Source organism: Coregonus clupeaformis, chromosome 1 (assembly GCF_020615455.1).
Source record: "Coregonus clupeaformis isolate EN_2021a chromosome 1, ASM2061545v1, whole genome shotgun sequence".
Lineage (NCBI taxonomy): Eukaryota > Metazoa > Chordata > Actinopteri > Salmoniformes > Salmonidae > Coregonus > Coregonus clupeaformis.
The window spans coordinates 88789005-88812741 of NC_059192.1; the positions used below are offsets into that span (position 1 = coordinate 88789005).

Below are 23737 nucleotides of genomic sequence, written 5' to 3' on the forward strand. Positions count from 1 at the left end.
TATCCCTAGAACAAACACTAGTCCTAGAACAAACACTAGCCCTAGAACAAACACTAACCCTAGAACAAACACTAGCCCTAGAACAAACACTATCCCTAGAACAAACACTAACCCTAGAACAAACACTATCCCTAGAACAAACACTATCCCTAGAACACTATCCCTAGAACAAACACTATCCCTAGAACAAACACTAGCCCTAGAACAAACACTAGTCCTAGAACAAACACTAGCCCTAGAACAAACACTATCCCTAGAACAAACACTAACCCTAGAACAAACACTATCCCTAGAACAAACACTATCCCTAGAACACTAACCCTAGAACAAACACTAGCCCTAGAACAAACACTATCCCTAGAACACTAACCCTAGAACAAACACTAGCCCTAGAACACTATCCCTAGAACAAACACTAGTCCTAGAACAAACACTAGTCCTAGAACAAACACTAGTCCTAGAACAAACACTAGCCCTAGAACAAACACTATCCCTAGAACAAACACTAGTCCTAGAACAAACACTATCCCTAGAACAAACACTATCCCTAGAACACTATCCCTAGAACAAACACTAGTCCTAGAACAAACACTATCCCTAGAACAAACACTAACCCTAGAACAAACACTATCCCTAGAACAAACACTATCCCTAGAACACTATCCCTAGAACAAACACTAGTCCTAGAACAAACACTAACCCTAGAACAAACACTATCCCTAGAACAAACACTAGCCCTAGAACAAACACTATCCCTAGAACAAACACTAGCCCTAGAACAAACACTATCCCTAGAACAAACACTAACCCTAGAACAAACACTAACCCTAGAACAAACACTAGCCCTAGAACAAACACTATCCCTAGAACAAACACTAGCCCTAGAACAAACACTAGCCCTAGAACAAACACTATCCCTAGAACAAACACTAACCCTAGAACAAACACTATCCCTAGAACAAACACTATCCCTAGAACAAACACTAACCCTAGAACAAACACTAACCCTAGAACAAACACTATCCCTAGAACAAACACTAGTCCTAGAACAAACACTATCCCTAGAACAAACACTATCCCTAGAACACTATCCCTAGAACAAACACTAGTCCTAGAACACTAACCCTAGAACAAACACTATCCCTAGAACAAACACTAGCCCTAGAACAAACACTATCCCTAGAACAAACACTATCCCTAGAACAAACACTAACCCTAGAACAAACACTATCCCTAGAACAAACACTATCCCTAGAACACTATCCCTAGAACAAACACTATCCCTAGAACACTAACCCTAGAACAAACACTATCCCTAGAACGAGGAGTCCATTTATCCTGATGAATATCTCCCAACTGGATTGTCCTCCAACCCTGATTCCTCTACTGAGGGTTACATGGCCGGGCTGTGATTCCTCTACTGAGGGTTACATGGCCAGGCTGTGATTCCTCTACTGAGGGTTACATGGCCAGGCTGTGATTCCTCTACTGAGGGTTACATGGCCGGGCTGTGATTCCTCTACTGAGGGTTACATGGCCAGGCTGTGATTCCTCTACTGAGGGTTACATGGCCAGGCTGTGATTCCTCTACTGAGGGTTACATGGCCAGGCTGTGATTCCTCTACTGAGGGTTACATGGCCAGGCTGTGATTCCTCTACTGAGGGTTACATGGCCAGGCTGTGATTCCTCTACTGAGGGTTACATGGCCAGGCTGTGATTCCTCTACTGAGGGTTACATGGCCAGGCTGTGATTCCTCTACTGAGGGTTACATGGCCAGGCTGTGATTCCTCTACTGAGGGTTACATGGCCAGGCTGTGATTCCTCTACTGAGGGTTACATGGCCAGGCTGTGATTCCTCTACTGAGGGTTACATGGCCAGGCTGTGTCTCTAATGGCAATGGCATCCTATTAAATAGTGCACTACTTTGGACCAGAGCCCATAGGGAATGGAGTCCATTTGGGATACAGTGAAATATGGTGAAACTAAATAGTGGTAAACATTGACAGAACTAAAACTAATGTGCTGTGATGTCACAGTGCAGCAGAGCCCTGATCCTGGTGAAGGCCTGACATTGTGAGTGATTAAGAGCCAGAAAATCCTCTTTAATCCAGACTTCTGTTACTGGATTAAACAACCACAGAGAGGATGGATGGATGGAAGCAGGAAATGAAAAAATAGATGTTTTATCTGTAAACTCCCCTGAAGGTCTCCAGGGCCTGATAGCTAAACAAACAAATACGATGTAGGGACCGACTGACTGAGGCAGGTTTCACTGACAGAGACACTAACAGATGGACTGACTGACTGACTGAGGCAGGTTTCACTGACAGAGACAATAACAGATGGACTGACCGACTGACTGACTGAGGCAGGGTTCACTGACAGAGACACTAACAGATGGACTGACTGACTGACTGAGGCAGGGTTCACTGACAGAGACAATAACAGACAGACTGACTGACTGAGGCAGGGTTCACTGACAGAGACACTAACAGATGGACTGACTGACTGAGGCAGGGTTCACTGACAGAGACACTAACAGATGGACTGACTGACTGAGGCAGGGTTCACTGACAGAGACACTAACAGATGGACTGACCGACTGACTGACTGAGGCAGGGTTCACTGACAGAGACACTAACAGATGGACTGACTGACTGACTGAGGCAGGGTTCACTGACAGAGACACTAACAGATGGACTGACTGACTGAGGCAGGGTTCACTGACAGACACAATAACAGATGGACTGACCGACTGAGGCAGGGTTCACTGACAGAGACACTAACAGATGGACTGACTGACTGAGGCAGGGTTCACTGACAGAGACAATAACAGATGGACTGACTGACTGAGGCAGGGTTCACTGACAGAGACAATAACAGATGGACTGACTGACTGAGGCAGGGTTCACTGACAGAGACACTAACAGATGGACTGACTGACTGAGGCAGGGTTCACTGACAGAGACACTAACAGATGGACTGACTGACTGAGGCAGGGTTCACTGACAGAGACACTAACAGATGGACTGACTGACTGACTGACTGAGGCAGGGTTCACTGACAGAGACACTAACAGATGGACTGACTGACTGACTGACTGACTGAGGCAGGGTTCACTGACAGAGACAATAACAGATGGACTGACTGACTGAGGCAGGGTTCACTGACAGAGACACTAACAGACAGACTGACTGACTGACTGAGGCAGGGTTCACTGACAGAGACACTAACAGATGGACTGACTGACTGACTGACTGACTGAGGCAGGGTTCACTGACAGAGACACTAACAGATGGATTGAGGGAGAACGTACACAATGACCTAATAATCTCTGGCTAACCATGTGGCGGCAGAGTGGACTAGCTGAGCAACGCAGGAAAATCAAATCAAATTGTATTTGTCACATGCGCCGAATACTACAGGTGTAGACCTTACAGTGAAAAGCTTACTTACGAGCCCTTAACCAACAATTCAGTTTTAAGAAAGAATACAAAAAAAATTCGCTAAAAAATACAACATAAAATAATACGAAATAAAAGTAACAAATAATTAAAGAGCAGCAGTAAAATAACAGTAGGGAGGCTATATACAGGGGGTACCGGTACAGAGTCAATGTGCGGGGGCACCATTTAGTCCAGGTAATTGAGGTAATATGTACATGTAGGTAGAGTTAAAGTGACTATGCATAGATAATTAACAGAGTAGCAGCAGTGTAAAGGGGGGGGGCAATACAAATAGTCTGGGTTGCCATTTGATTAGATGTTCAGTAGTCTCATGGCTTGGGGGTAGAAGCTGTTTAGAAGCCTCTTGGACCTAGACTTGGTGCTCCGGTAACGCTTGCCATGCGGTAGCAGAGAGAACAGTCTATGACTAGGGTGGTTGGAGCCTTTGACCATTTTTAGGGCCTTCCTCTGACACCGCCTGGTATAGAGGTCCTGGATGGCAGGAAGCTTGGCCCCAGTGATGTACTGGGCCGTACGCACTACCCTCTGTAGTGCCTTGCGGTCGGAGGCAGAGCAGTTGCCATACCAGGCGGTGATGCAACCAGTCAGGATGCTCTCGATAGTGCAGCTGTAGAACCTTTTGAGGATCTGGGGACCCATGCCAAATCTTTTCAGTCTCCTGAGGGGGAATAGGCTTTGTCGTGTGCTCTTCATGACTGTCCTGGTGTGTTTGGACCATGATAGTTTGTTGGTGATGTGGACACCAAGGAACTTGAAGCTCTCAACTTGCTCCACTACAGCCCCGTCGATGAGAATGGGGGCGTGCTCGGTCCTATTCTTTTTCCTGTAGTCCACAATCATCTCCTTTGTCTTGATCACATTGAGGGAGAGGTTGTTATCCTGGCACCACACGGCCAGGTCTCTGACCTCCTCCCTATAGGCTGTCTCGTCTTGTAGGTGATCAGGCCTACCACTGTTGTGTCATCTGCAAACTTAATGATGGTGTTGGAGTCGTGCCTGGCCATGCAGTCATGGGTGAACAGGGAGTACAGGAGGGGACTGAGCACGCACCCCTGAGGGGCCCCCGTGTTGAGGATCAGCGTGGCGGATGTGTTGTTACCTACCCTTACCACCTGGGGGCGGCCCGTCAGGAAGACCAAGATCCAGTTGCAGAGGGAGGTGTTTAGTCCCAGGGTCCTTAGCTTAGTGATGAGCTTTGAGGGCACTATGGTGTTGAACGCTGAGATTAGTCAATGAATAGCATTCTCACATAGGTGTTCCTTTTGTCCAGGTGTGAAAGGGCAGTGTGGAGTGCAATAGAGATTGCGTCATCTGTGGATCTGTTGGGGCGGTATGCAAATTGGAGTGGGTCCAGGGTTTCTGGGATAATGGTGTTGATGTGAGCCATGACTAGACTCAGACAGGGAGAGGTTGAAAATGTCAGTGAAGACACTTGCCAGTTGGTCAGCACATGCTCGGAGTACAGTCGTGGTCAAAAGTTTTGAGAATGATACAAATACTAATTTTCACAAAGTCTGCTGCCTCAGTTTTGATGATGGCAATTTGCATATAGTCCAGAATGTCATGAAGAGTGATCAGATAAATTGCAATTAATTGTAAAGTCCCTCTTTGCCATGAAAATGAAATTAATCCCCCAAAAACATTTCCACTGCATTTCAGCCCTGCCACAAAAGGACCAGCTGCCATCATGTCAGTGATTCTCTCGTTAACACAAGCGAGAGTGTTGATGAGGACAAGGCTGGAGATCACTCTGTCATGCTGATTGAGTTAGAATAACAGACTGGAAGCTTTAAAAAGGAGGGTGGTGCTTGAAATCATTGTTCTTCCTCTGTTAACCATGGTTACATGCAAGGAAACACGTGCCGTCATCATTGCTTTGCACAAAAAGGGCTTCACAGGCAAGGATATTGCTGCTAGGAAGATTGCACCTAAATCAACCATTTATCGGATAATCAAGAACTTCAAGGAGAGAGGTTCAATTGTTGTGAAGAAGGCGTCAGGGCGCCCAAGAAAGTCCAGCAAGCGCCAGGACCGTCTCCTAAAGTTGATTCAGCTGCGGGATCGGGGCACCACCAGTAAAAAGCTTGCTCAGGAATGGCAGCAGGCAGGAGTGAGTGCATCTGCACGCACAGTGAGGCGAAGACTTTTGGAGGGTGGCCTGGTGTCAAGAAGGGCAGCGAAGAAGCCACTTCTCTCCAGGAAAAACATCAGGGACAGACTGATATTCTGCAAAAGGTACAGGGATTGGACTGCTGAGGACTGGGGTAAAGTCATTTTCTCTGATGAATCCCCTTTCCGATTGTTTGGGGCATCCGGAAAACACCTTGTCTGGAGAAGACAAGGTGAGCGCTACCATCAGTGCTGTGTCATGCCAACAGTAAAGCATCCTGAGACCATTCATGTGTGGGGTTGCTTCTCAGCCAAGGGAGTTGGCTCACTCACAATTTTGCCTAAGAACACAGCCATGAATAAAGAATGGTACCAACACATCCTCTGAGTGCAACTTCTCCCAACCATCCAAGAACAGTTTGGTGACGACCAATGCCTTTTCCAGCATGATGGAGCACCTTGCCATAAGGCAAAAGTGATAACTAAGTGGTTCGGGGAACAAAACATTGACATTTTGGGTCCATGGCCAGGAAACTCCCCAGACCTTAATCCCATTGAGAACTTGTGGTCGATCCTCAAGAGGCGGGTGGACAAACAAAAACCCACAAATTCTGACAACCTCCAAGCATTGATTATGCAAGAATGGGCTGCCATTAGTCAGGATGTGTCCCAGAAGTTAATTGACAGCATGCCAGGGCGGATTGCAGAGGTCTTGAAAAAGAAGTGTCAACAATTCAAATATTGACTCTTTGCATAAACTTAAATGTAATTGTCAATAAAAGCCTTTGACACTTATGGAATGCTTGTAATTATTCTTCAATATACCATTGTAACATCTGGCAAAAATATCTTATAACACTGAAGCAGCGAACTTTGTGAAGACCAATACTTGTGTCATTCTCAAAACGTTTGACCATGACTGTACACGTCCTGGTAATCCGTCTGGCCCTGCGGCCTTGTGAATGTTGACCTGTTTAAAGGTCTTACTCACATCGGCTACGGAGAGCGTGATCACACAGTCGTCCGGAACAGCTGATGCTCTCATGCATGTTTCAGTGTTACTTGCCTCGAAGCGAGCATAGAAGTAATTTAGCTCGTCTGGTAGGCTCGTGTCACTGGGCAGCTCGCGGCTGCGCTTCCCTTTGTAGTCTAATAGTTTGCAACCCCTGCCACATCCGACGAGCGTCGGAGCCAGTGTAGTACGATTCAATCTTAGTCCTGTATTGACTCTTTGCCTGTTTGATGGTTCATCGGAGGGCATAGCAGGATTTCTTATAAGCTTCCGGGTTACAGTCCCGTTCCTTGAAAGCGGCAGCTCTACCCTTTAGCTCAGTGCGGATGTTGCCTGTAATCCATGGCTTCTGGTTGGGGTCTGTACGTACAGTCACTGTGGGGACGACGTCATCGATGCACTTATTGATGAAGCCAGTGACTGATGTGGTGTACTCCTCAATGCTATCGGAAGAATCCCGGAACATATTCCAGTCTGTGCTAGCAAAACAGTCCTGTAGCTTAGCAATCTGCTTCATCTGACCACTGGTGCTTCCTGCTTTAGTTTTTGCTTGTAAGCAGGAATCAGGAGGATAGAGTTATGGTCAGATTTGCCAAATGGAGGGCGAGGGAGAGCTTTGTATGCGTCTCTGTGTGTGGAGTAAAGGTGGTCTACAGTTTTATAGATGTAAACTCTCTTGGTAGATAGTGTGGTCTACAGTTTATCATGAGATACTCTACCTCAGGCGAGCCAAACCTCGAGACTTCTTTAGATATCGTTGTTTACAAATATACAGACCGCCACCCCTTGTTTTACCAGAGGCTGCTGTTCTATCCTGCCGATACAGTGTATAACCCACCAGCTGTATGTTATTCATGTCTTCGTTCAGCCACGACTCTGTGAAACATAAGATATTACAGTTTTTAATGTCCCGTTGGTAGGATATACGTGCTTGTAGTTCGTCCACTTTATTATCAGGCGATTGTAAGTTGGCCGATAGTATCGATGGCAAAGGCAGATTAGCCACTCGTCGCCGGCTCCTTACCAGGCACCCCGATCTCCTTCCGCGATATCTCCTTTTCTTTCTACTGAATGATGGAGATGAGGGCCCTGTCGGGTGTCTGGAGCAAATCCCTCTTTTGCCTGACTCATTAAATAAAAATTACTTGTCCAGTTCAAGGTGAGTAATCGCTGTTCTGATGTCCAGAAGCTCTTTTCGGCCATAAGAGACGGTAGCAGCAACATTATGTACAAAATAAGTTACAAACAATGCGAAAAAACACACAAAATAGCACGGTTGGTTAAGAGTCCATAAAACGTCATCCATCATTATCAACACCAGCCGAGAGGCAGAGCAGCCAATCAAATACCACCTAACCAGCGGACCAGCTAATCAGATAACAAAACGAGACTCACCGGCGGAAGTAGTAGAAGCGGCAGAAGACAGGAGAATGAGCGGGCTGCTCCCCCTTCTTGCTGCGGACAACGCGACACTCCCGACACTTCTGCAGGTTGGGGCCGATCTCGGAGCACGAGTCATCCTGCAGGAACGACTCCCCCGTCTGCTTCAGCTTCTTCACCTTTCTCCAGTCCTTCAGCACAGAGCGGGGGATACCATCTGGTACAGGAGGGGACAGAGAGACGGTTACTATGATATCTAATACAGAGACATGATCAGTCCTTCAGCACAGAGCAGGGGATACCATCTGGTACCAGAGGGGACAGAGAGATGGTTAACAACAGGACGTACACAGACCCATTTACTGTAGCTAGAGGTCTTATGTATTTCTCTACACCAGAGTTGAGGTCAATTCAATTTCAACTCATAATGGATATAAAGATCATCATAAAAACGTAACGTTGTGACTATAACTACTGTTCAGGGAGTCGCACTCTCGTGACTTCGAATGAAGAACTAAAATCACGCCTGACAAGGCCAGTGAAATCTGCGCCTCGCTGAAAGCGCCGCCTTCCACAGGTGATAACCCTGAGGCTTGGATTAATTCCTTCAATTCAGTACCGCTCTTCACCAAGCCCAGAACCAGGCGATGCAGGTGTTGGACCTCATTTCCCTGCTTCAGGGAACAGTAGTTATAGTCATAATGTTATGTTCCCTTTCAGTCGATACAACACAACTATGGGGAACAAGAATCCCACCCCAAGCCGGCCCCAGCGGACACTAAATGAAACGGCCCACGGCTGACCACCCAGAACACCCAGACCCCGCAAGATGTGGTAGTCTTGGTATTGTGTTCCACTGAGCTCTGCCTAATGACCCTGTCCCAGCCGTCAACCCACTGGGTGTTCCACTGAGCTCTGCCTAATGACCCTGTCCTCCCAGCTGCCAACCCACTGGGTGTTCCACTGAGCTCTGCCTAATGACCCTGTCCTGTCAACCCACTGGGTGTTCCACTGAGCTCTGCCTAATGACCCTGTCCTGTCCCAGCCGTCAACCCACTGGGTGTTCCACTGAGCTCTGCCTAATGACCCTGTCCTGTCCCAGCCGTCAACACACTGGGTGTTACACTGAGCTCTGCCCGAAAAGCTACTGTAGGAACATTTAAAATGTCCCCCAGAGTCCTCTGAAAAGGAACACTACCTTTATCTGGGCACCAGAGCTCCAATGGCTGCCACTTATACCCAGACAGCCCTCTAGTGGAGGGAGCCCCTGCGGACTGAATAGTAGCAATCAGGTTCGGAGGTAAACCTCCAGCCGTCAAGATTGGACCTCTCAGGGGCCAAGCCCACAGATCGCAAATCTCTGGCCGAGGGAGCCAAATCTGCCTGTGTGCCTGGGACAGCAGATCCCTGCGCAGCGGGAGTTGCCACGGGACCCCGCACAACAGGCAAATGATCTCCGCAAACCAAGGTTGCTTGGGCCAACAGGGAGCCACATGAAATCAACAACAAGCCCTCCAGGCGTACCCACTCCACGTGGGCTAAACCAGCTCCACAGGGGGGGAAATGCGTAAAGGAGAGTCTGAGGCCACTGGTGCTCCAATGCTTCCCAATGGAGTGTCCTGGTCCCTCATTGAGAAAAACTGACAACAAAGGCTGCTGCTTCGCGATGCGTACAGATCTATGTCGGCCCTGCCAAACATTTCCCATATCTGGGAGACCTCCCAGGTGTGTACCCAGCACTCCTGAGAGAGAGGGCCCCACCTGGATAGAAGATCTGCGGCCAAGTTAAGGCAACCGGGGAAATCCGTCGCCCGAAGCGAGAGCATGTGCGCACTGCACCACAGCAATGGGGAGCAAGCCATGGTTAGGAGGGAGAGAGACAGAGTCCCTCCTCATCTGTTGATGTATGCCACCAACACCATAATAATGTCGGTTCTGACCAGCACAACCCGGCCCGACAACAGTGAGAGGAAGCGCCTGAGCACCAGATACATCGTTAGGAGCTCCAGGTACTTGATATGCAGTGTGCTCTGCGCCACAGTCCATACCCCCCAAATCGAGTTGCCTTCGTACCACGCACCCAACCCTCGGAGGGATGCATCTGTCGTGATAACCTTGTGGGATACAACTCAGCCCATGGGAGCCCCCTGACAATAGCAGAGCACTGGGCCAGGGCCCGTAGGCCTGAAGGGGTGGAAGCGACCGGTTAAGGCTGCGAGATGCGTCCAGGTGAGTGGCCAGCCCTCTGTGCTGGAAAGGCTGGGCCAGGGCCCGTAGGCCTGAAGGGGTGGAAGCGACCGGTTAAGGCTGCGAGATGCGTCCAGGTGAGTGGCCAGCCCTCTGTGCTGGAAAGGCTGGGCCAGGGCCCGTAGGCCTGAAGGGGTGGAAGCGACCGGTTAAGGCTGCGAGATGCGTCCAGGTGAGTGGCTAGCCCTCTATGCTGGAAAGGCTGCATCAACAACAGGCCTTCTATCATCCCCAGTGGGCACTGGGACCCAGCCCCAGAGCCCGGACACCCTCTGTTGGGACGGAAAAGTGTGATACGCCAGTGAGTCTAGCCCGAGACCCAGAAGCGAAATGTGCTGAGATAAGAGTCAGACAGATCTTTTTCTGGTTTCTGACGAAGCCTAGAGACTGAATACGGGACAGTATTGGATATGTGTAACACTGCTTGCCCCCACGACGCTGCCGCCAGCAGCCAATCGACTGTAAAAGCCGGCAGCTCATGAGCATTCTGAATTTGTAGACTCTGAAGTGCCCGTAGGTCTAGAATGGGATGCAAAGTAACGTCCCTTTTCGTAACCAGGAAAAACCGGCCTGTACCAGCCATCCTGGATCTCAGACATACAGTGAGGGAAAAAAGTATTTGATCCCCTGCTGATTTTGTACGTTTGCCCACTGACAAATAAATGATCAGTCTATAATTTTAATGGTAGGTTTATTTGAACAGTGAGAGACAGAATAACAACAACAAAATCCAGAAAAACGCATGTCAAAAATGTTATAAATTGATTTGCATTTTAATGAGGGAAATAAGTATTTGACCCCTCTGCAAAACATGACTTAGTACTTGGTGGCAAAACCCATGTTGGCAATCACAGAGGTCAGACGTTTCTTGTAGTTGGCCACCAGGTTTGCACACATCTCAGGAGGGATTTTGTCCCACTCCTCTTTGCAGATCTTCTCCAAGTCATTAAGGTTTCGAAGCTGACGTTTGGCAACTCGAACCTTCAGCTCCCTCCACAGATTTTCTATGAGATTAAGGTCTGGAGACTGGCTAGGCCACTCCAGGACCTTAATGTGCTTCTTCTTGAGCCACTCCTTTGTTGCCTTGGCTGTGTGTTTTGGGTCATTGTCATGCTGGAATACCCATCCACAGCCCATTTTCAATGCCCTGGCTGAGGGAAGGAGGTTCTCACCCAAGATTTGACGGTTCATGGCCCCGTCCATCGTCCCTTTGATGCGGTGAAGTTGTCCTGTCCCCTTAGCAGAAAAACACCCCCAAAGCATAATGTTTTCTCCTCCGTGTTTGACGGTGGGGATGGTGTTCTTGGGGTCATAGGCAGCATTCCTCCTCCTCCAAACACGGCGAGTTGAGTTGATGCCAAAGAGCTCCATTTTGGTCTCATCTGACCACAACACTTTCACCCAGTTCTCCTCTGAATCATTCAGATGTTCATTGGCAAACTTCAGACAGCATGTATATGTGCTTTCTTGAGCAGGGGGACCTTGTGGGCGCTGCAGGATTTCAGTCCTTCACGGCGTAGTGTGTAACCAATTGTTTTCTTGGTGACTATGGTCCCAGCTGCCTTGAGATCATTGACAAGATCCTCCCGTGTAGTTCTGGGCTGATTCCTCACCGTTCTCATGATCATTGCAACTCCACGAGGTGAGATCTTGCATGGAGCCCCAGGCCAAGGAAGATTGACAGTTATTTTGTGTTTCTTCCATTTGCGAATAATCGCACCAACTGTTGTCACCTTCTCACCAAGCTGCTTGCCGATGGTCTTGTAGCCCATTCCAGCCTTGTGTAGGTCTACAATCTTGTCCCTGACATCCTTGAAGAGCTCTTTGGTCTTGGCCATGGTGGAGAGTTTGGAATCTGATTGATTGATTGCTTCTGTGGACAGGTGTCTTTTATACAGGTAACAAACTGAGATTAGGAGCACTCCCTTTAAGAGTGTGCTCCTAATCTCAGCTCGTTACCTGTATAAAAGACACCTGGGAGCCAGAAATCTTTCTGATTGAGAGGGGGTCAAATACTTATTTCCCTCATTAAAATGCAAATCAATTTAGAACATTTTTTACATGCGTTTTACTGGATTTGTTTGTTGTTATTCTGTCTCTCACTGTTGAAATAAACCTACCATTAAAATTATAAACTGATCATTTCTTTGTCAGTGGGCAAACGTACAAAATCAACAGGGGATCAAATACTTTTTTCCCTCACTGTAGGAACGACTCGGATTGCCTGCTTCTGGAGAAGGGAGAATATTTCCTCCCTCAAAATGGCCACTGAGGCTTCCGGAACAGTCAACGTGATGATGCCGCAGAAGCGTGGGGGATGTACAACAAATTGTAGCCCGTACTCTGACGTCACTGTTTACATGATCCAGTGCAACACTGCGCACTCCCATTGGTCGGAGCAGACAGCGAGGCTCCTGTGAAGTGCCATCCGAAGGGATGAGAACGCCACCTTGTGGACTGGGAAAGACTGGTTATTTTTCCATTTCCACTATTCTTGATAAGGGAACGTGGATAAGGGACACTTTTCATTGAACTCACATGCGGGAGACAACACTTTAGATACCCGTAAAACTGTGTTTATGTGCCAAGGTTTGCCTAAAGCCTGGCCCACTTTGGGTACCATCATTAGGCGATCAAATAGGGGTGCTGTTGTCACAACGAGCCTCACTCCGTTTAGGCAGTAAGATGCAATCCGGTATCCGATCAGTAGGGGTGCTGTTGTCACAACGAGCCTCACTCCGTTTAGGCAGTAAGATGCAATCCGGTATCCGATCAGTAGGGGTGCTGTTGTCACAACGAGCCTCACTCCGTTTAGGCGGTAAGATGCAATCCGGTGTCCAGCTGGCACCCAGCCATGGACCGCAAGCATTAAAAATAGACTCAGGGGAAAAAAACGTTATCATGGAGTCCCGTGTAACTCAGTTGGTAGAGCATGGCGCTTGCAAAGCCAGGATTGTGGGTTCAATTCCCATGGGGGACCAGTATGAAAATGTATGCACTTACTGCTGGATAAGATTGTCTGCTAAATGACTAAAAAGTACATGTAAAATGGAGGTGACCCTACCGAGCAGTCACAGGTACTGGCCACAAAGGGCCTTTTAGCCTAGCTGGGAATGGGCCCGTTCTGTGGTAGCAGACGGGCGAGTCGGACTGGAATCTAATTCCCAGGAATGAAAAGCATTGAGCTGGAGACAGCTCATTCCGGGGTTCATATGAACCACAGAGACCGTGTGTGTGATAATAGCATGGTTGTGTCCAACTCTGTTTGTTCCCCGACTCCGCTACCAACAACTAATCACCTACAGAGCTCATAACCTGTATCACTAGGCACCTCATAGAGACTAGTGACCTACAGGCTCCAGAATGGCACAGCGGTCTAAGGCACTGCATCTCAGTGCTTGAGGCGTCACTACAAACCCCCTGGTTCTATTCTAGGCTGTATCACAACCGGCCGTGATTGGGAGTCCCATAGGGTGGCGCACAATTGGCCCAGCGTCGTCCGGGTTTGGCCGGTGTAGGCCGTCATTGTAGTTAAAGAAAAAGAAAAAGAAAAAGAAAAAGAAAAAGAAAAAGAAAAGAAACAGGCAAGAATCAGCAATGAATCCCAGTAATGAGACACCTACAGGGGAGGGGCGCCCCCTTGTTCCCCAACTTGACAGTTCCCCAACTTGTCACTCTCACCCTGGAGCCAAGGCACATGACAACCCGCTTGGAGTTTGCCAAAAGGCACCTAAAGACTCTCAGACCATGAGAAACAAGGTCCTCTGGTCTGATGAAACCAAGATTGAACTCTTTGGCCTGAATGCCAAGCGTCACGTCTGGAGGAAACCTGGCACCATCCCTACGGTAAAGCATGGTGGTGGCAGCATCATGCTGTGGGGATGTTTTTCAGCGGCAGGGAAGACCAGTCAGGATCGAGGCAAAGATGAACGGAGCAAAGTACAGAGAGATCCTTGATGAAAACCTGCTCCAGAGCATTCAGGACCTCAGACTGGGGCGAAGGGTCACCTTCCAACAGGACAACGACCCTAAGCACACAGCCAAGACAACGGAGGAGTGGCTTCGGGATAAGTCTCTGAATGTCCTTGAGTGGCCCAGCCAGAGCCCGGACTTGAACCCGATCGAACATCTCTGGAGAGACCTGAAAATAGCTGTGCAGCAACGCTCCCCATCCAACCTGATCTGCAGAGAAGAATGGGAGAAACTCCCCAAATACAGGTGTGCCAAACTTGTAGGGTCATACCCAAGAAGACTCAAGGCTGTAATCGCTGCCAAAGGTGCTTCAACAAAGTACTGAGTAAAGGGTCTGAATACTTACGTAAATGTGATTTTATTTTTTCATTTTTAATAAATGAGCAATAATTTTAATAAAAACCTTTTTTTGCTTTGTCATTATGGGGTATTGTGTGTAGATTGATGAGGAAAAAATTCAATTTAGAATAAGGCTGTAATGTAACATGTGGAAAAAGTCAAGGGGTCTGAAAACTTTCCGAAGGCAATGTACGTTGTGCTTCCGTGAGACTGTATGAAGCCCGGTCCCTTTATGGGCACTGGGGGTTCCGGCAATGGCTGACGTTGTACCCCGTTGGCCATAGCCAAATGTGGGGGCACTGTTGCCACAGTAATATTTTTGTGAAGGGGCGCACTGGTCGCTCAGATCCGTTCTAAGGCCCCTCGCTCCAGAGCCAAGTGCTCTGAGTCTGCTTCCTTATCAGAGCAGTAGCCCCGTTACCTCCCTCCAACTCCAGGAATTGGAAATACGAATAGGTTGCCATAACGCCTGGGGAAAACTAGTACGTTTAATTCATCGGAAGTTAGCCATTCTAGCCAACCTTCGCCAGGAAGCTTTTTAGTGCAAGCTAGGCTAGCTAGCCTCTTAGACCAAAAGTCTCTGTAGGACCAGATCACAGAGGTGTGGGAGAGGCAAGCGGTGTCTGACTGAGGCACGGACGGCCGGGAGTACCCGAAAGTCTCTGTAGGACCAGATCACAGAGGTGTGAGAGAGGCAAGCGGTGTCTGACTGAGGCACGGACGGCCGGGAGTACCCATCGAACCTCTCCCTTCGAGTACCCCCCTCTGACTTAGAGTGTCCTGGCAAGATGGATTTCACATCAGCGTGTTCTTAGTGTCCTGGCAAGATGGATTTCACATCAGCGTGTTCTCAGAGTGTCCTGGCAAGATGGATTTCACATCAGCGTGTTCTTAGAGTGTCCTGGCAAGATGGATTTCACATCAGCGTGTTCTTAGTGTCCTGGCAAGATGGATTTCACATCAGCGTGAACATTCCTTCCTGGAAGAGCTGTGTTTTAATTCTCAGAACAAAGCTGCACTCCAGATGTTCCAGAAATAGAACTCCGTGGTTCTGATTCTGCCATGCTACACCCCTCTACCTCTCCCCTTCAGGAACCAATAAGCACAACATTAGCCAGCTCAAATCAGCCAGCTCATATCAGCCAGCTTTTGAAGGAATAGAACCACTAATCTTCATAATAATATGTAATATATCATATAGTAAGGCCAGCTAACGTATGATGAGCTGAGAGACTGAGTTGACATGTTGTTACAATGCTATATGAAATTGAAACCATATTCATATTAGAGTTACGTGTGTGTGTGTCTGTGCATGCGTTAATAAAGGGAAACTTCATATTCATCATCTCCAGCACCACCCCAACATGTGTTCTGTAGTAAATCAGATAGAGGAAGATAAGTGTTTCCAATGACATCATCGGTGTGCATCATGTGCTTTGACCAATCATGAGCAGGCATTGCCTACTAGTTGGTTGATTATGTCATCGGAAACACTTAGTCCATTTTGTTACTACAAAACATAGAAATGCTCCATGTTTCCATGTTAATGTTGGGGTGGTGCTGGAGAAGTTGAATATGAAATGTCCCTTTCCTGCTAGACTTACTGCTGCTGGCCAGTTTGAGCTTGGTCTTCTCCCTGGCGCTCCGGAAGATGCTGTTGGCTTTCTCCTCCTCCGCTTTCTCTCCCTCTCCTTTCCTCTTCTGCAGGTCGTTCTGTTTCTTCTTGTAGGTGGGTTTGGGCTGTCTCTTAGCCCTCTGCTCCTGCTTGCTGCTCTCGCTGGCGTCAGAGTCCTCTCCGCTCTCCGAGGCCGAGTCGTGGTCATACGTCCTCTTGCTCCCGCGCCGCGTATTCCTGTCCTCAGCGGCCATCTTGTCCTCCTGACCTTTGACCTCTTCAATCTTCATCTCCACGTCACTGGAGGTGGAGGCAATCAGAGTGACGGTGCAAGGCTTGATCATCTCCATCTCAGACACAGAAGGGCTCACAGTGGTGGTAACAGACTTAGACACAGAGGGGCTCACAGTGGTGGTAACAGACTTAGACACAGAGGGGCTCACAGTGGTGGTAACAGACTTAGACACAGAGGGGCTCACAGTGGTGGTAACAGACTTCGACACAGAGGGGCTCACAGTGGTGGTAACAGACTTAGACACAGAGGGGCTCACAGTGGTGGTAACAGACTTAGACACAGAGGGGCTCACAGTGCTGGTAACAGACTTAGACACAGAGGGGCTCACAGTGGTGGTAACAGACTTAGACACAGAGGGGCTCACAGTGGTGGTAACAGACTTAGACACAGAGGGGCTCACAGTGGTGGTAACAGACTTAGACACAGAGGGGCTCACAGTGGTGGTAACAGACTTAGACACAGAGGGGCTCACAGTGCTGGTAACAGACTTAGACACAGAGGGGTTCACAGTGCTGGTAACAGACTTAGACACAGAGGGGTTCACAGTGCTGGTAACAGACTTATCAGCCTCCTCTGTTTTAATCATAGTGTTACTGTCCTCGGTTTTAATCATAGTGTTAACATTCCTGTTACTATCCTCCTCTGTTTTAATCATAGTGTTAATATTCCTGTTACTGCCCTCCTCTGTTTTAATCATAGTGTTAATATTCCTGTTACTGCCCTCCTCTGAGTGTCTGGTTAGCCAGGCCTTCTTCAGCTTGTGGTAGTTGGGTTGAGACTGGCTCTGGTTCATCTGGGCTGGCTGGCCATTGGGGAGGGGGCCAGGGCTGGGGCTAGCTCCTGCTTGCTGTGGTCCTGGGCTTGCTGTGGTTCTGTGGTCCTGGGCTGAGGCTGAGGCAAGGGGAGGTGGAGGGGAGATGTGGAGGCTCTCAGAACCACTACCGCTGGAGCTGCTGCTAGGGCCTCTGGACTGCTGGGCTGCTGCTAACGCTGCCTTGTGCTTCTTCAGATGGATAAAGCTCCCAGAGTAGGACAGGCTGGGGCTGGGAGAGACCTGGGTGCTGCTGGCCAGGCTGGGTCTGGGCCCGGGGTGCAGGTTGGGGGATGAGGTCCTGGAGGAGCCCCCCTCCTGTTGCTGGAGCTCAGCCCCTGGCCCTAACCCAGGCCCTGAGTGGAAGGCCCTGCCCTGGGGGCCACAGCTCTCTGTCCTGCTACTGCTGGAGGTTTTGGACCCACAGTAGGTCCTCTCTTCTCTTCTACACAGCACACTGTAGGAGGCCATGTTGGAGGCTGACGTGGTCACATCGCTCCTCATATTGCACACAGAGTTGGCAGCAGCCGAGACAGAGACTGGAAAGGTTCCCTGAGACTGGGACACTCTAATAAAGTTGTTCTTGTACTGTTGCACGCAGACTGCCTCCTCCAAGTTAGTGCTTGGCAGGATCACCTTCCCTCCAGACTCCCTGTCTCTCTCTCTCTCCTCGGCCAGTTTCAGGCAGACTGTCTGAGGCCCACCGCCTGGGAACATCCTCCCCGTCAGAGAGTCCTTGGCCGAAGAAGAGGTCTTGGCGCCTGGCGAGCCGTCGTACTTAATACACGTAGAGGGCCGGACGATGACAGACGGCGTGGTGGCCCCGGGCTTCCTGCCGTGGCTCCTCTCAGAATGCCATCCCAGCTTGTCATGGCTCTGAGAGTCGCTGGCTCGCAACACCTCGGATGAGGTCATCGCTGCCCCGCCCTTACACACGGCGCTGACCTCCCGTAGCTCGGGCAGAAGGGTGGGCGGTTTCTGCTGCTCAGACACCTTACTGGCCGAGCTGACTGGCTGGATGGGGGTCAGGGTGGGTGGAGACAGACGGCCGTAGCCCGTCTCCTTCCTGTCCAGTGTCTTCTGGATAGGAGGGTGGAACACGGGGGCGCGGTGCAGAGCTGGCATACACCTTAGCTGGGTCTGACTCTGGGTCTGACTCTGGGTCTGACTCTGGGTCTGACTGGAGGAAGGGGAGATATCTGGACTAACAGGGCTGACTATGGTACTGAGAGGATACCTCTGCACGGTGGATAGGCCAACCTGCTGGTTCAGCTGCTCTGATATCTTCCCTACCAGACCCTCCCCATCATGCTGGTGTTTGATGAGAGGAGGGGGTTTGGACCTGAACGTTCCCCCCAGAGAGAGACTAGAGGTTGCTGCTGAGCCCTGCTCCCTGCTCACCTTCTCAAAGTACGTGTTGAGCTCTTTAGAGGGGTAGAGACGTGGCGGCTCGTTGACCACACTGTTGGACAGGGTAGTGAAGTAGTTACTCTGGGGGAGACTGTGCTGGGACACGGCCTGCTGTTTAAACTGATACAGGTCTGCTGCAGGCTGCTCCGTCTCCTTCTCCTGATGGAGGCGCTGGGGGTGGGGGTGGGGCAGGGAGGGGAGCGAGGGGATCCGGCGGTATGGGTTAGGCTCCCTGTCAGTCTCACTGGAGCGGATCTTAGCGGTGAAGGGGGCCACCTCGATGCTCTCCTGGAGGATTCGTCTGTTCTCCTCCTTGTACTTACTGGCCCGGTCCCTCTCCCCTGCGTCCTGCTGCTGCTGGACCATCCTCTGTTGCTGCTGTTTATGCTGGGCCTCCAGGTAGAGGTGGTGCAGGTGACCGTCCTTCCCGGTCGGGGTTCTGCTGCGGTCCTGCTCCTGCTTCAGGTGGGCCAGAGTGATGGTTCGGATGGGGTCCACAAAACCCTTGTCCAACTCCCTGAGGAGAGACATAAACACCATTCAGCTACAGACCAGACAGGCATCACAGGCTGTTTCCTAATAAATATACTAATGATTCAGTTAATTTCCTAGTAAATATAATAACGATTCAGTTAATTTCCTAGTAAATATAATAATGATTCAGTTAATTTCCAAGTAAACACTTTATGATATGACTATATGATATGATTACAGTGGGGGAAAAAGTATTTAGTCAGCCACCAATTGTGCAAGTTCTCCTACTTAAAAAGATGAGAGAGGCCTGTAATTTTCATCATAGGTACACGTCAACTATGACAGACAAAATGAGAAAAACATTTCCAGAAAATCACATTGTAGGATTTTTAATGAATTTATTTGCAAATTATGGTGGAAAATAAGTATTTGGTCAATAACAAAAGTTTCTCAATACTTTATTATATACCCTTTGTTGGCAATGACACAGGTCAAACGTTTTCTGTAAGTCTTCACAAGGTTTTCACACACTGTTGCTGGTATTTTGGCCCATTCCTCCATGCAGATCTCCTCTAGAGCAGTGATGTTTTGGGGCTGTCGCTGGGCAACACAGACTTTCAACTCCCTCCAAAGATTTTCTATGGGGTTGAGATCTGGAGACTGGCTAGGCCACTCCAGGACCTTGAAATGATTCTTACGAAGGCACTCCTTCGTTGCCCGGGCGGTGTGTTTGGGATCATTATCATGCTGAAAGACCCAGTCACGTTTCATCTTCAATGCCCTTGCTGATGGAAGGAGGTTTTCACTCAAAATCTCACGATACATGGCCCCATTCACTCTTTCCTTTACACGGATCAGTCGTCCTGGTCCCTTTGCAGAAAAACAGCCCCAAAGCATGATGTTTCCACCCCCATGCTTCACAGTAGGTATGGTGTTCTTTGGATGCAACTCAGCATTCTTTGTCCTCCAAACACGACGAGTTGAGTTTTTACCAACAAGTTCTATTTTGGTTTCATCTGACCATATGACATTCTCCCAATCCTCTTCTGGATCATCCAAATGCACTCTAGCAAACTTCAGACGGGCCTGGACATGTACTGGCTTAAGCAGGGGGGACATGTCTGGCACTGCAGGATTTGAGTCCCTGGCGGCGTAGTGTGTTACTGATGGTAGGCTTTGTTACTTTGGTCCCAGCTCTCTGCAGGTCATTCACTAGGTCCCCCCCGTGTGGTTCTGGGATTTTTGTTCACCGTTCTTGTGATCATTTTGACCCCACGGGGTGAGATCTTGCGTGGAGCCCCAGATCGAGGGAGATTATCAGTGGTCTTGTATGTCTTCCATTTCCTAATAATTGCTCCCACAGTTGATTTCTTCAAACCAAGCTGCTTACCTATTGCAGATTCAGTCTTCCCAGCCTGGTGCAGGTCTACAATTTTGTTTCTGGTGTCCTTTGACAGCTCTTTGGTCTTGGCCATAGTGGAGTTTGGAGTGTGACTGTTTGAGGTTGTGGACAGGTGTCTTTTATACTGATAACAAGTTCAAACAGGTGCCATTAATACAGGTAACGAGTGGAGGACAGAGGAGCCTCTTAAAGAAGAAGTTACAGGTCTGTGAGAGCCAGAAATCTTGCTTGTTTGTAGGTGACCAAATACTTATTTTCCACCCTAATTTGCAAATAAATTCATTAAAAATCCTACAATGTGATTTTCTGGAAAAAAAATCTCAATTTGTCTGTCATAGTTGACGTGTACCTATGATGAAAATTGCAGGCCTCTCTCATCTTTTTAAGTGGGCGAACTTGCACAATTGGTGGCTGACTAAATACTTTTTTCCCCCACTGTATATGACTATTTGATTATATGATATGACTATTTGACTATATGATATGACTATATATGATGACTATATATGATGATATGACTATGGTAAAGCGGCCTTTACTGGTTCTAACAGCGAACCTAATCAGCTTGCTGCCAGCTCTTAGCAAACTGTTGGAAAATAATGATGTTTAACCAAATACAATGCTATTTCTCTGTAAACAAATTAACAACAGACTTTCAGCATGCTTATAGAGAAGGGCACTCAACATGTACTGCACTGACACCAATGACTGATGATTGGTTGAAAGAAATTGATAATAAGAAGATTGTGGGAGCTGTACTGTTAGATTTCAGTGCAGCCTTTGATATTATTGACCATAACCTGTAGTTGAAAAAAACGTATGTGTTATGGCTTTTCAACCTCTGCCATATCGTGGATTCAGAGCTATCTATCTAATAGAACTCAAAGGGTTTTCTTTAATGGTAGCTTCTCTAATGTCAAACATATAAAGTGTGGTGTACCGCAGGGCAGCACTCTAGGCCCTCTACTATTTTCTATTTTTACCAATGACCTGCCACTGGCATTAAACAAAGCATGTGTGTCCATGTACGCTGATGATTCAACCATATACGAATCAGCAACCACAGCTAATGAAGTCACTGAAACCCTTAACAAAGAGTTGCAGTCTGTTTTGGAATGGGTGGCCAGTAATAAACTGGTCCTGAACATCTCTAAAACTAAGAGCATTGTATTCGTACAAATAATTCCCTAAGTTCTAGACCTCAGCTGAATCTGGTAATGAATGGTGTGGCTGTTGAACAAGTTGAGGAGAGTAAATTACTTGGTGTCACCTTAGATTGTAAACTGTCATGGTCAAAATATAGAGATTCAATGGTTGTAAAGATGGGGAGAGGTCTGTCCATAATAAAGAGATGCTCTGCTTTTTTGACACCACACTCCACAAAGCAAGTCCTGCAGACTCTAGTTTTATCTTATCGTGATTATTGTCCAGTCGTGTGGTCGAGCGCTGCAAGGAAAGACCTAGTTAAGCTGCAGCTGGCCCAGAACAGAGCGGCACGTCTTGCTCTTCATTGTAATCAGAGGACTAATATTAATACTATGCATAACAGTCTCTCTTGGCTAAGAGTTGAGGAGAGACTGACTGCATCACTTTTTATAACAAACAATGTGTTAAACATTCCAAATTGTTTGCATAGTCAACTTACACTCATCTGACACACACACTAACCCCACCAGACATGCCACCAAGGGTCTATTCACAGTCCCCCAAAGCCAGAACATATCCAAGAAAGCATACAGTATTTAATAGAGCCATTAATGCATGGAACTCCCATCTCATATTGCTCAAATATACAGCAAACCTGGTTTCAAAAAACATATAAAGCAACACCTCACGGCACAACGCTTCTCCCCTACTTGACCTAGATATTTTGTGTGTATGTATTGATGTGTAGGCTATGTGTGCCATTTTAAAATATATGTAGTTCTGTCCTTGAGCTGTTCTTGTTTATTAATGTTCTGTATTATCTCATGTTCTGTGTTCTGGACCCCAGGAAGAGGAGCTGCTGCTTTCCTAATAAAATACCAAATGATGATATGACTATATGATTATATGATATTACTATTTGATATGACCATGACTATATGATATGACTATGACTATATGACCTGACACGACTATATGTCACGACAGGACTATACAACAGGACTATACAACAGGACTATACGATATGACCACACTACCGGTCAAAAGTTTTAGAACACCTACTCATTCAAGGGTTTTTCTTTATTTGTACTATTTTTTACATTGTAGAATAATAGTGACTACATCAAAACTATGAAATAACACATATGGAATCATGTAGTAACCAAAAAAGTGTTAAACAAATTCTTCAAAGTAGCCACCCTTTGCCTTGATAATAATAATAATAATATAATATGCCATTTAGCAGACGCTTTTATCCAAAGCGACTTACAGTCATGCGTGCATAAATTTTTTTGTGTATGGGTGGTCCCGGGGATCGAACCCACTACCTTGGCGTTATAAGCGCCGTGCTCTACCAGCTGAGCTACAGAGGACCACATTGATGACAGCTTTGCACATTCTTGGCATTCTCTCAACCAGCTTCATGAGGTAGTCACCTGGAATGCATTTCAATTAACAGGTGTGCCTTTTTAAAAGTTAATTTGTGGAATTTCTTTCCTTCTTAATGCGTTTGAGCCAATCAGTTGTGTTGTGACAAGGCGGGGGGGGGGTATACAGAAGATAGCCCTATTTGGTAAGTCTATATTATTGCAAGAACAGCTCAAATAAGCAAAGAGAAACAACAGTCCATCATTACTTTAAGACATGAAGGTCAGTTAATACGGAACATTTAAAAAACATTGAACGTTTCATCAAGTGCAGTGAATGTAGAAAATAGTGAAAATAAAGAAAAACCCTTGAATAAGTAGGTGTTCTAAAACTTTTGACCAGTAGTGGATATGACATTAATACATGATATGACATTAATATATGATATGACTATATGATATGACATTAATATATGATATGACATTAATATATGATATGACATTAATATATGATATGACTATATGATATGACATTAATATATGATGACTATATGATATGACATGACTATATGATATGACTATATGATATCCTGTGTGTGTGTGTGTGTGTGTGTGTGTTGTCTTCGTCCGTGTGTGTGTGTGTGTTCCTGTGTGTGTGTGTGTGTGTGTCTTCGTCCGTGTGTGTGTG

The 23737-nt window shown here is 47.5% G+C and overlaps 1 protein-coding gene across 1 annotated transcript in view; it reads right to left on the bottom strand.

Annotated features, from left to right (window-relative positions):
* jmjd1cb (jumonji domain containing 1Cb) overlaps positions 1-23737 on the bottom strand; it is a gene marked incomplete at its 3' end in the record, with an annotated part of 147138 nt that overhangs the window by 52360 nt on the left and 71041 nt on the right. Inside the window, 2 exon segments of the mRNA XM_045221610.1 lie at positions 7987-8188; positions 16134-19177. Of these exon segments, the coding sequence (XP_045077545.1) occupies positions 7987-8188; positions 16134-19177 (3246 nt within the window).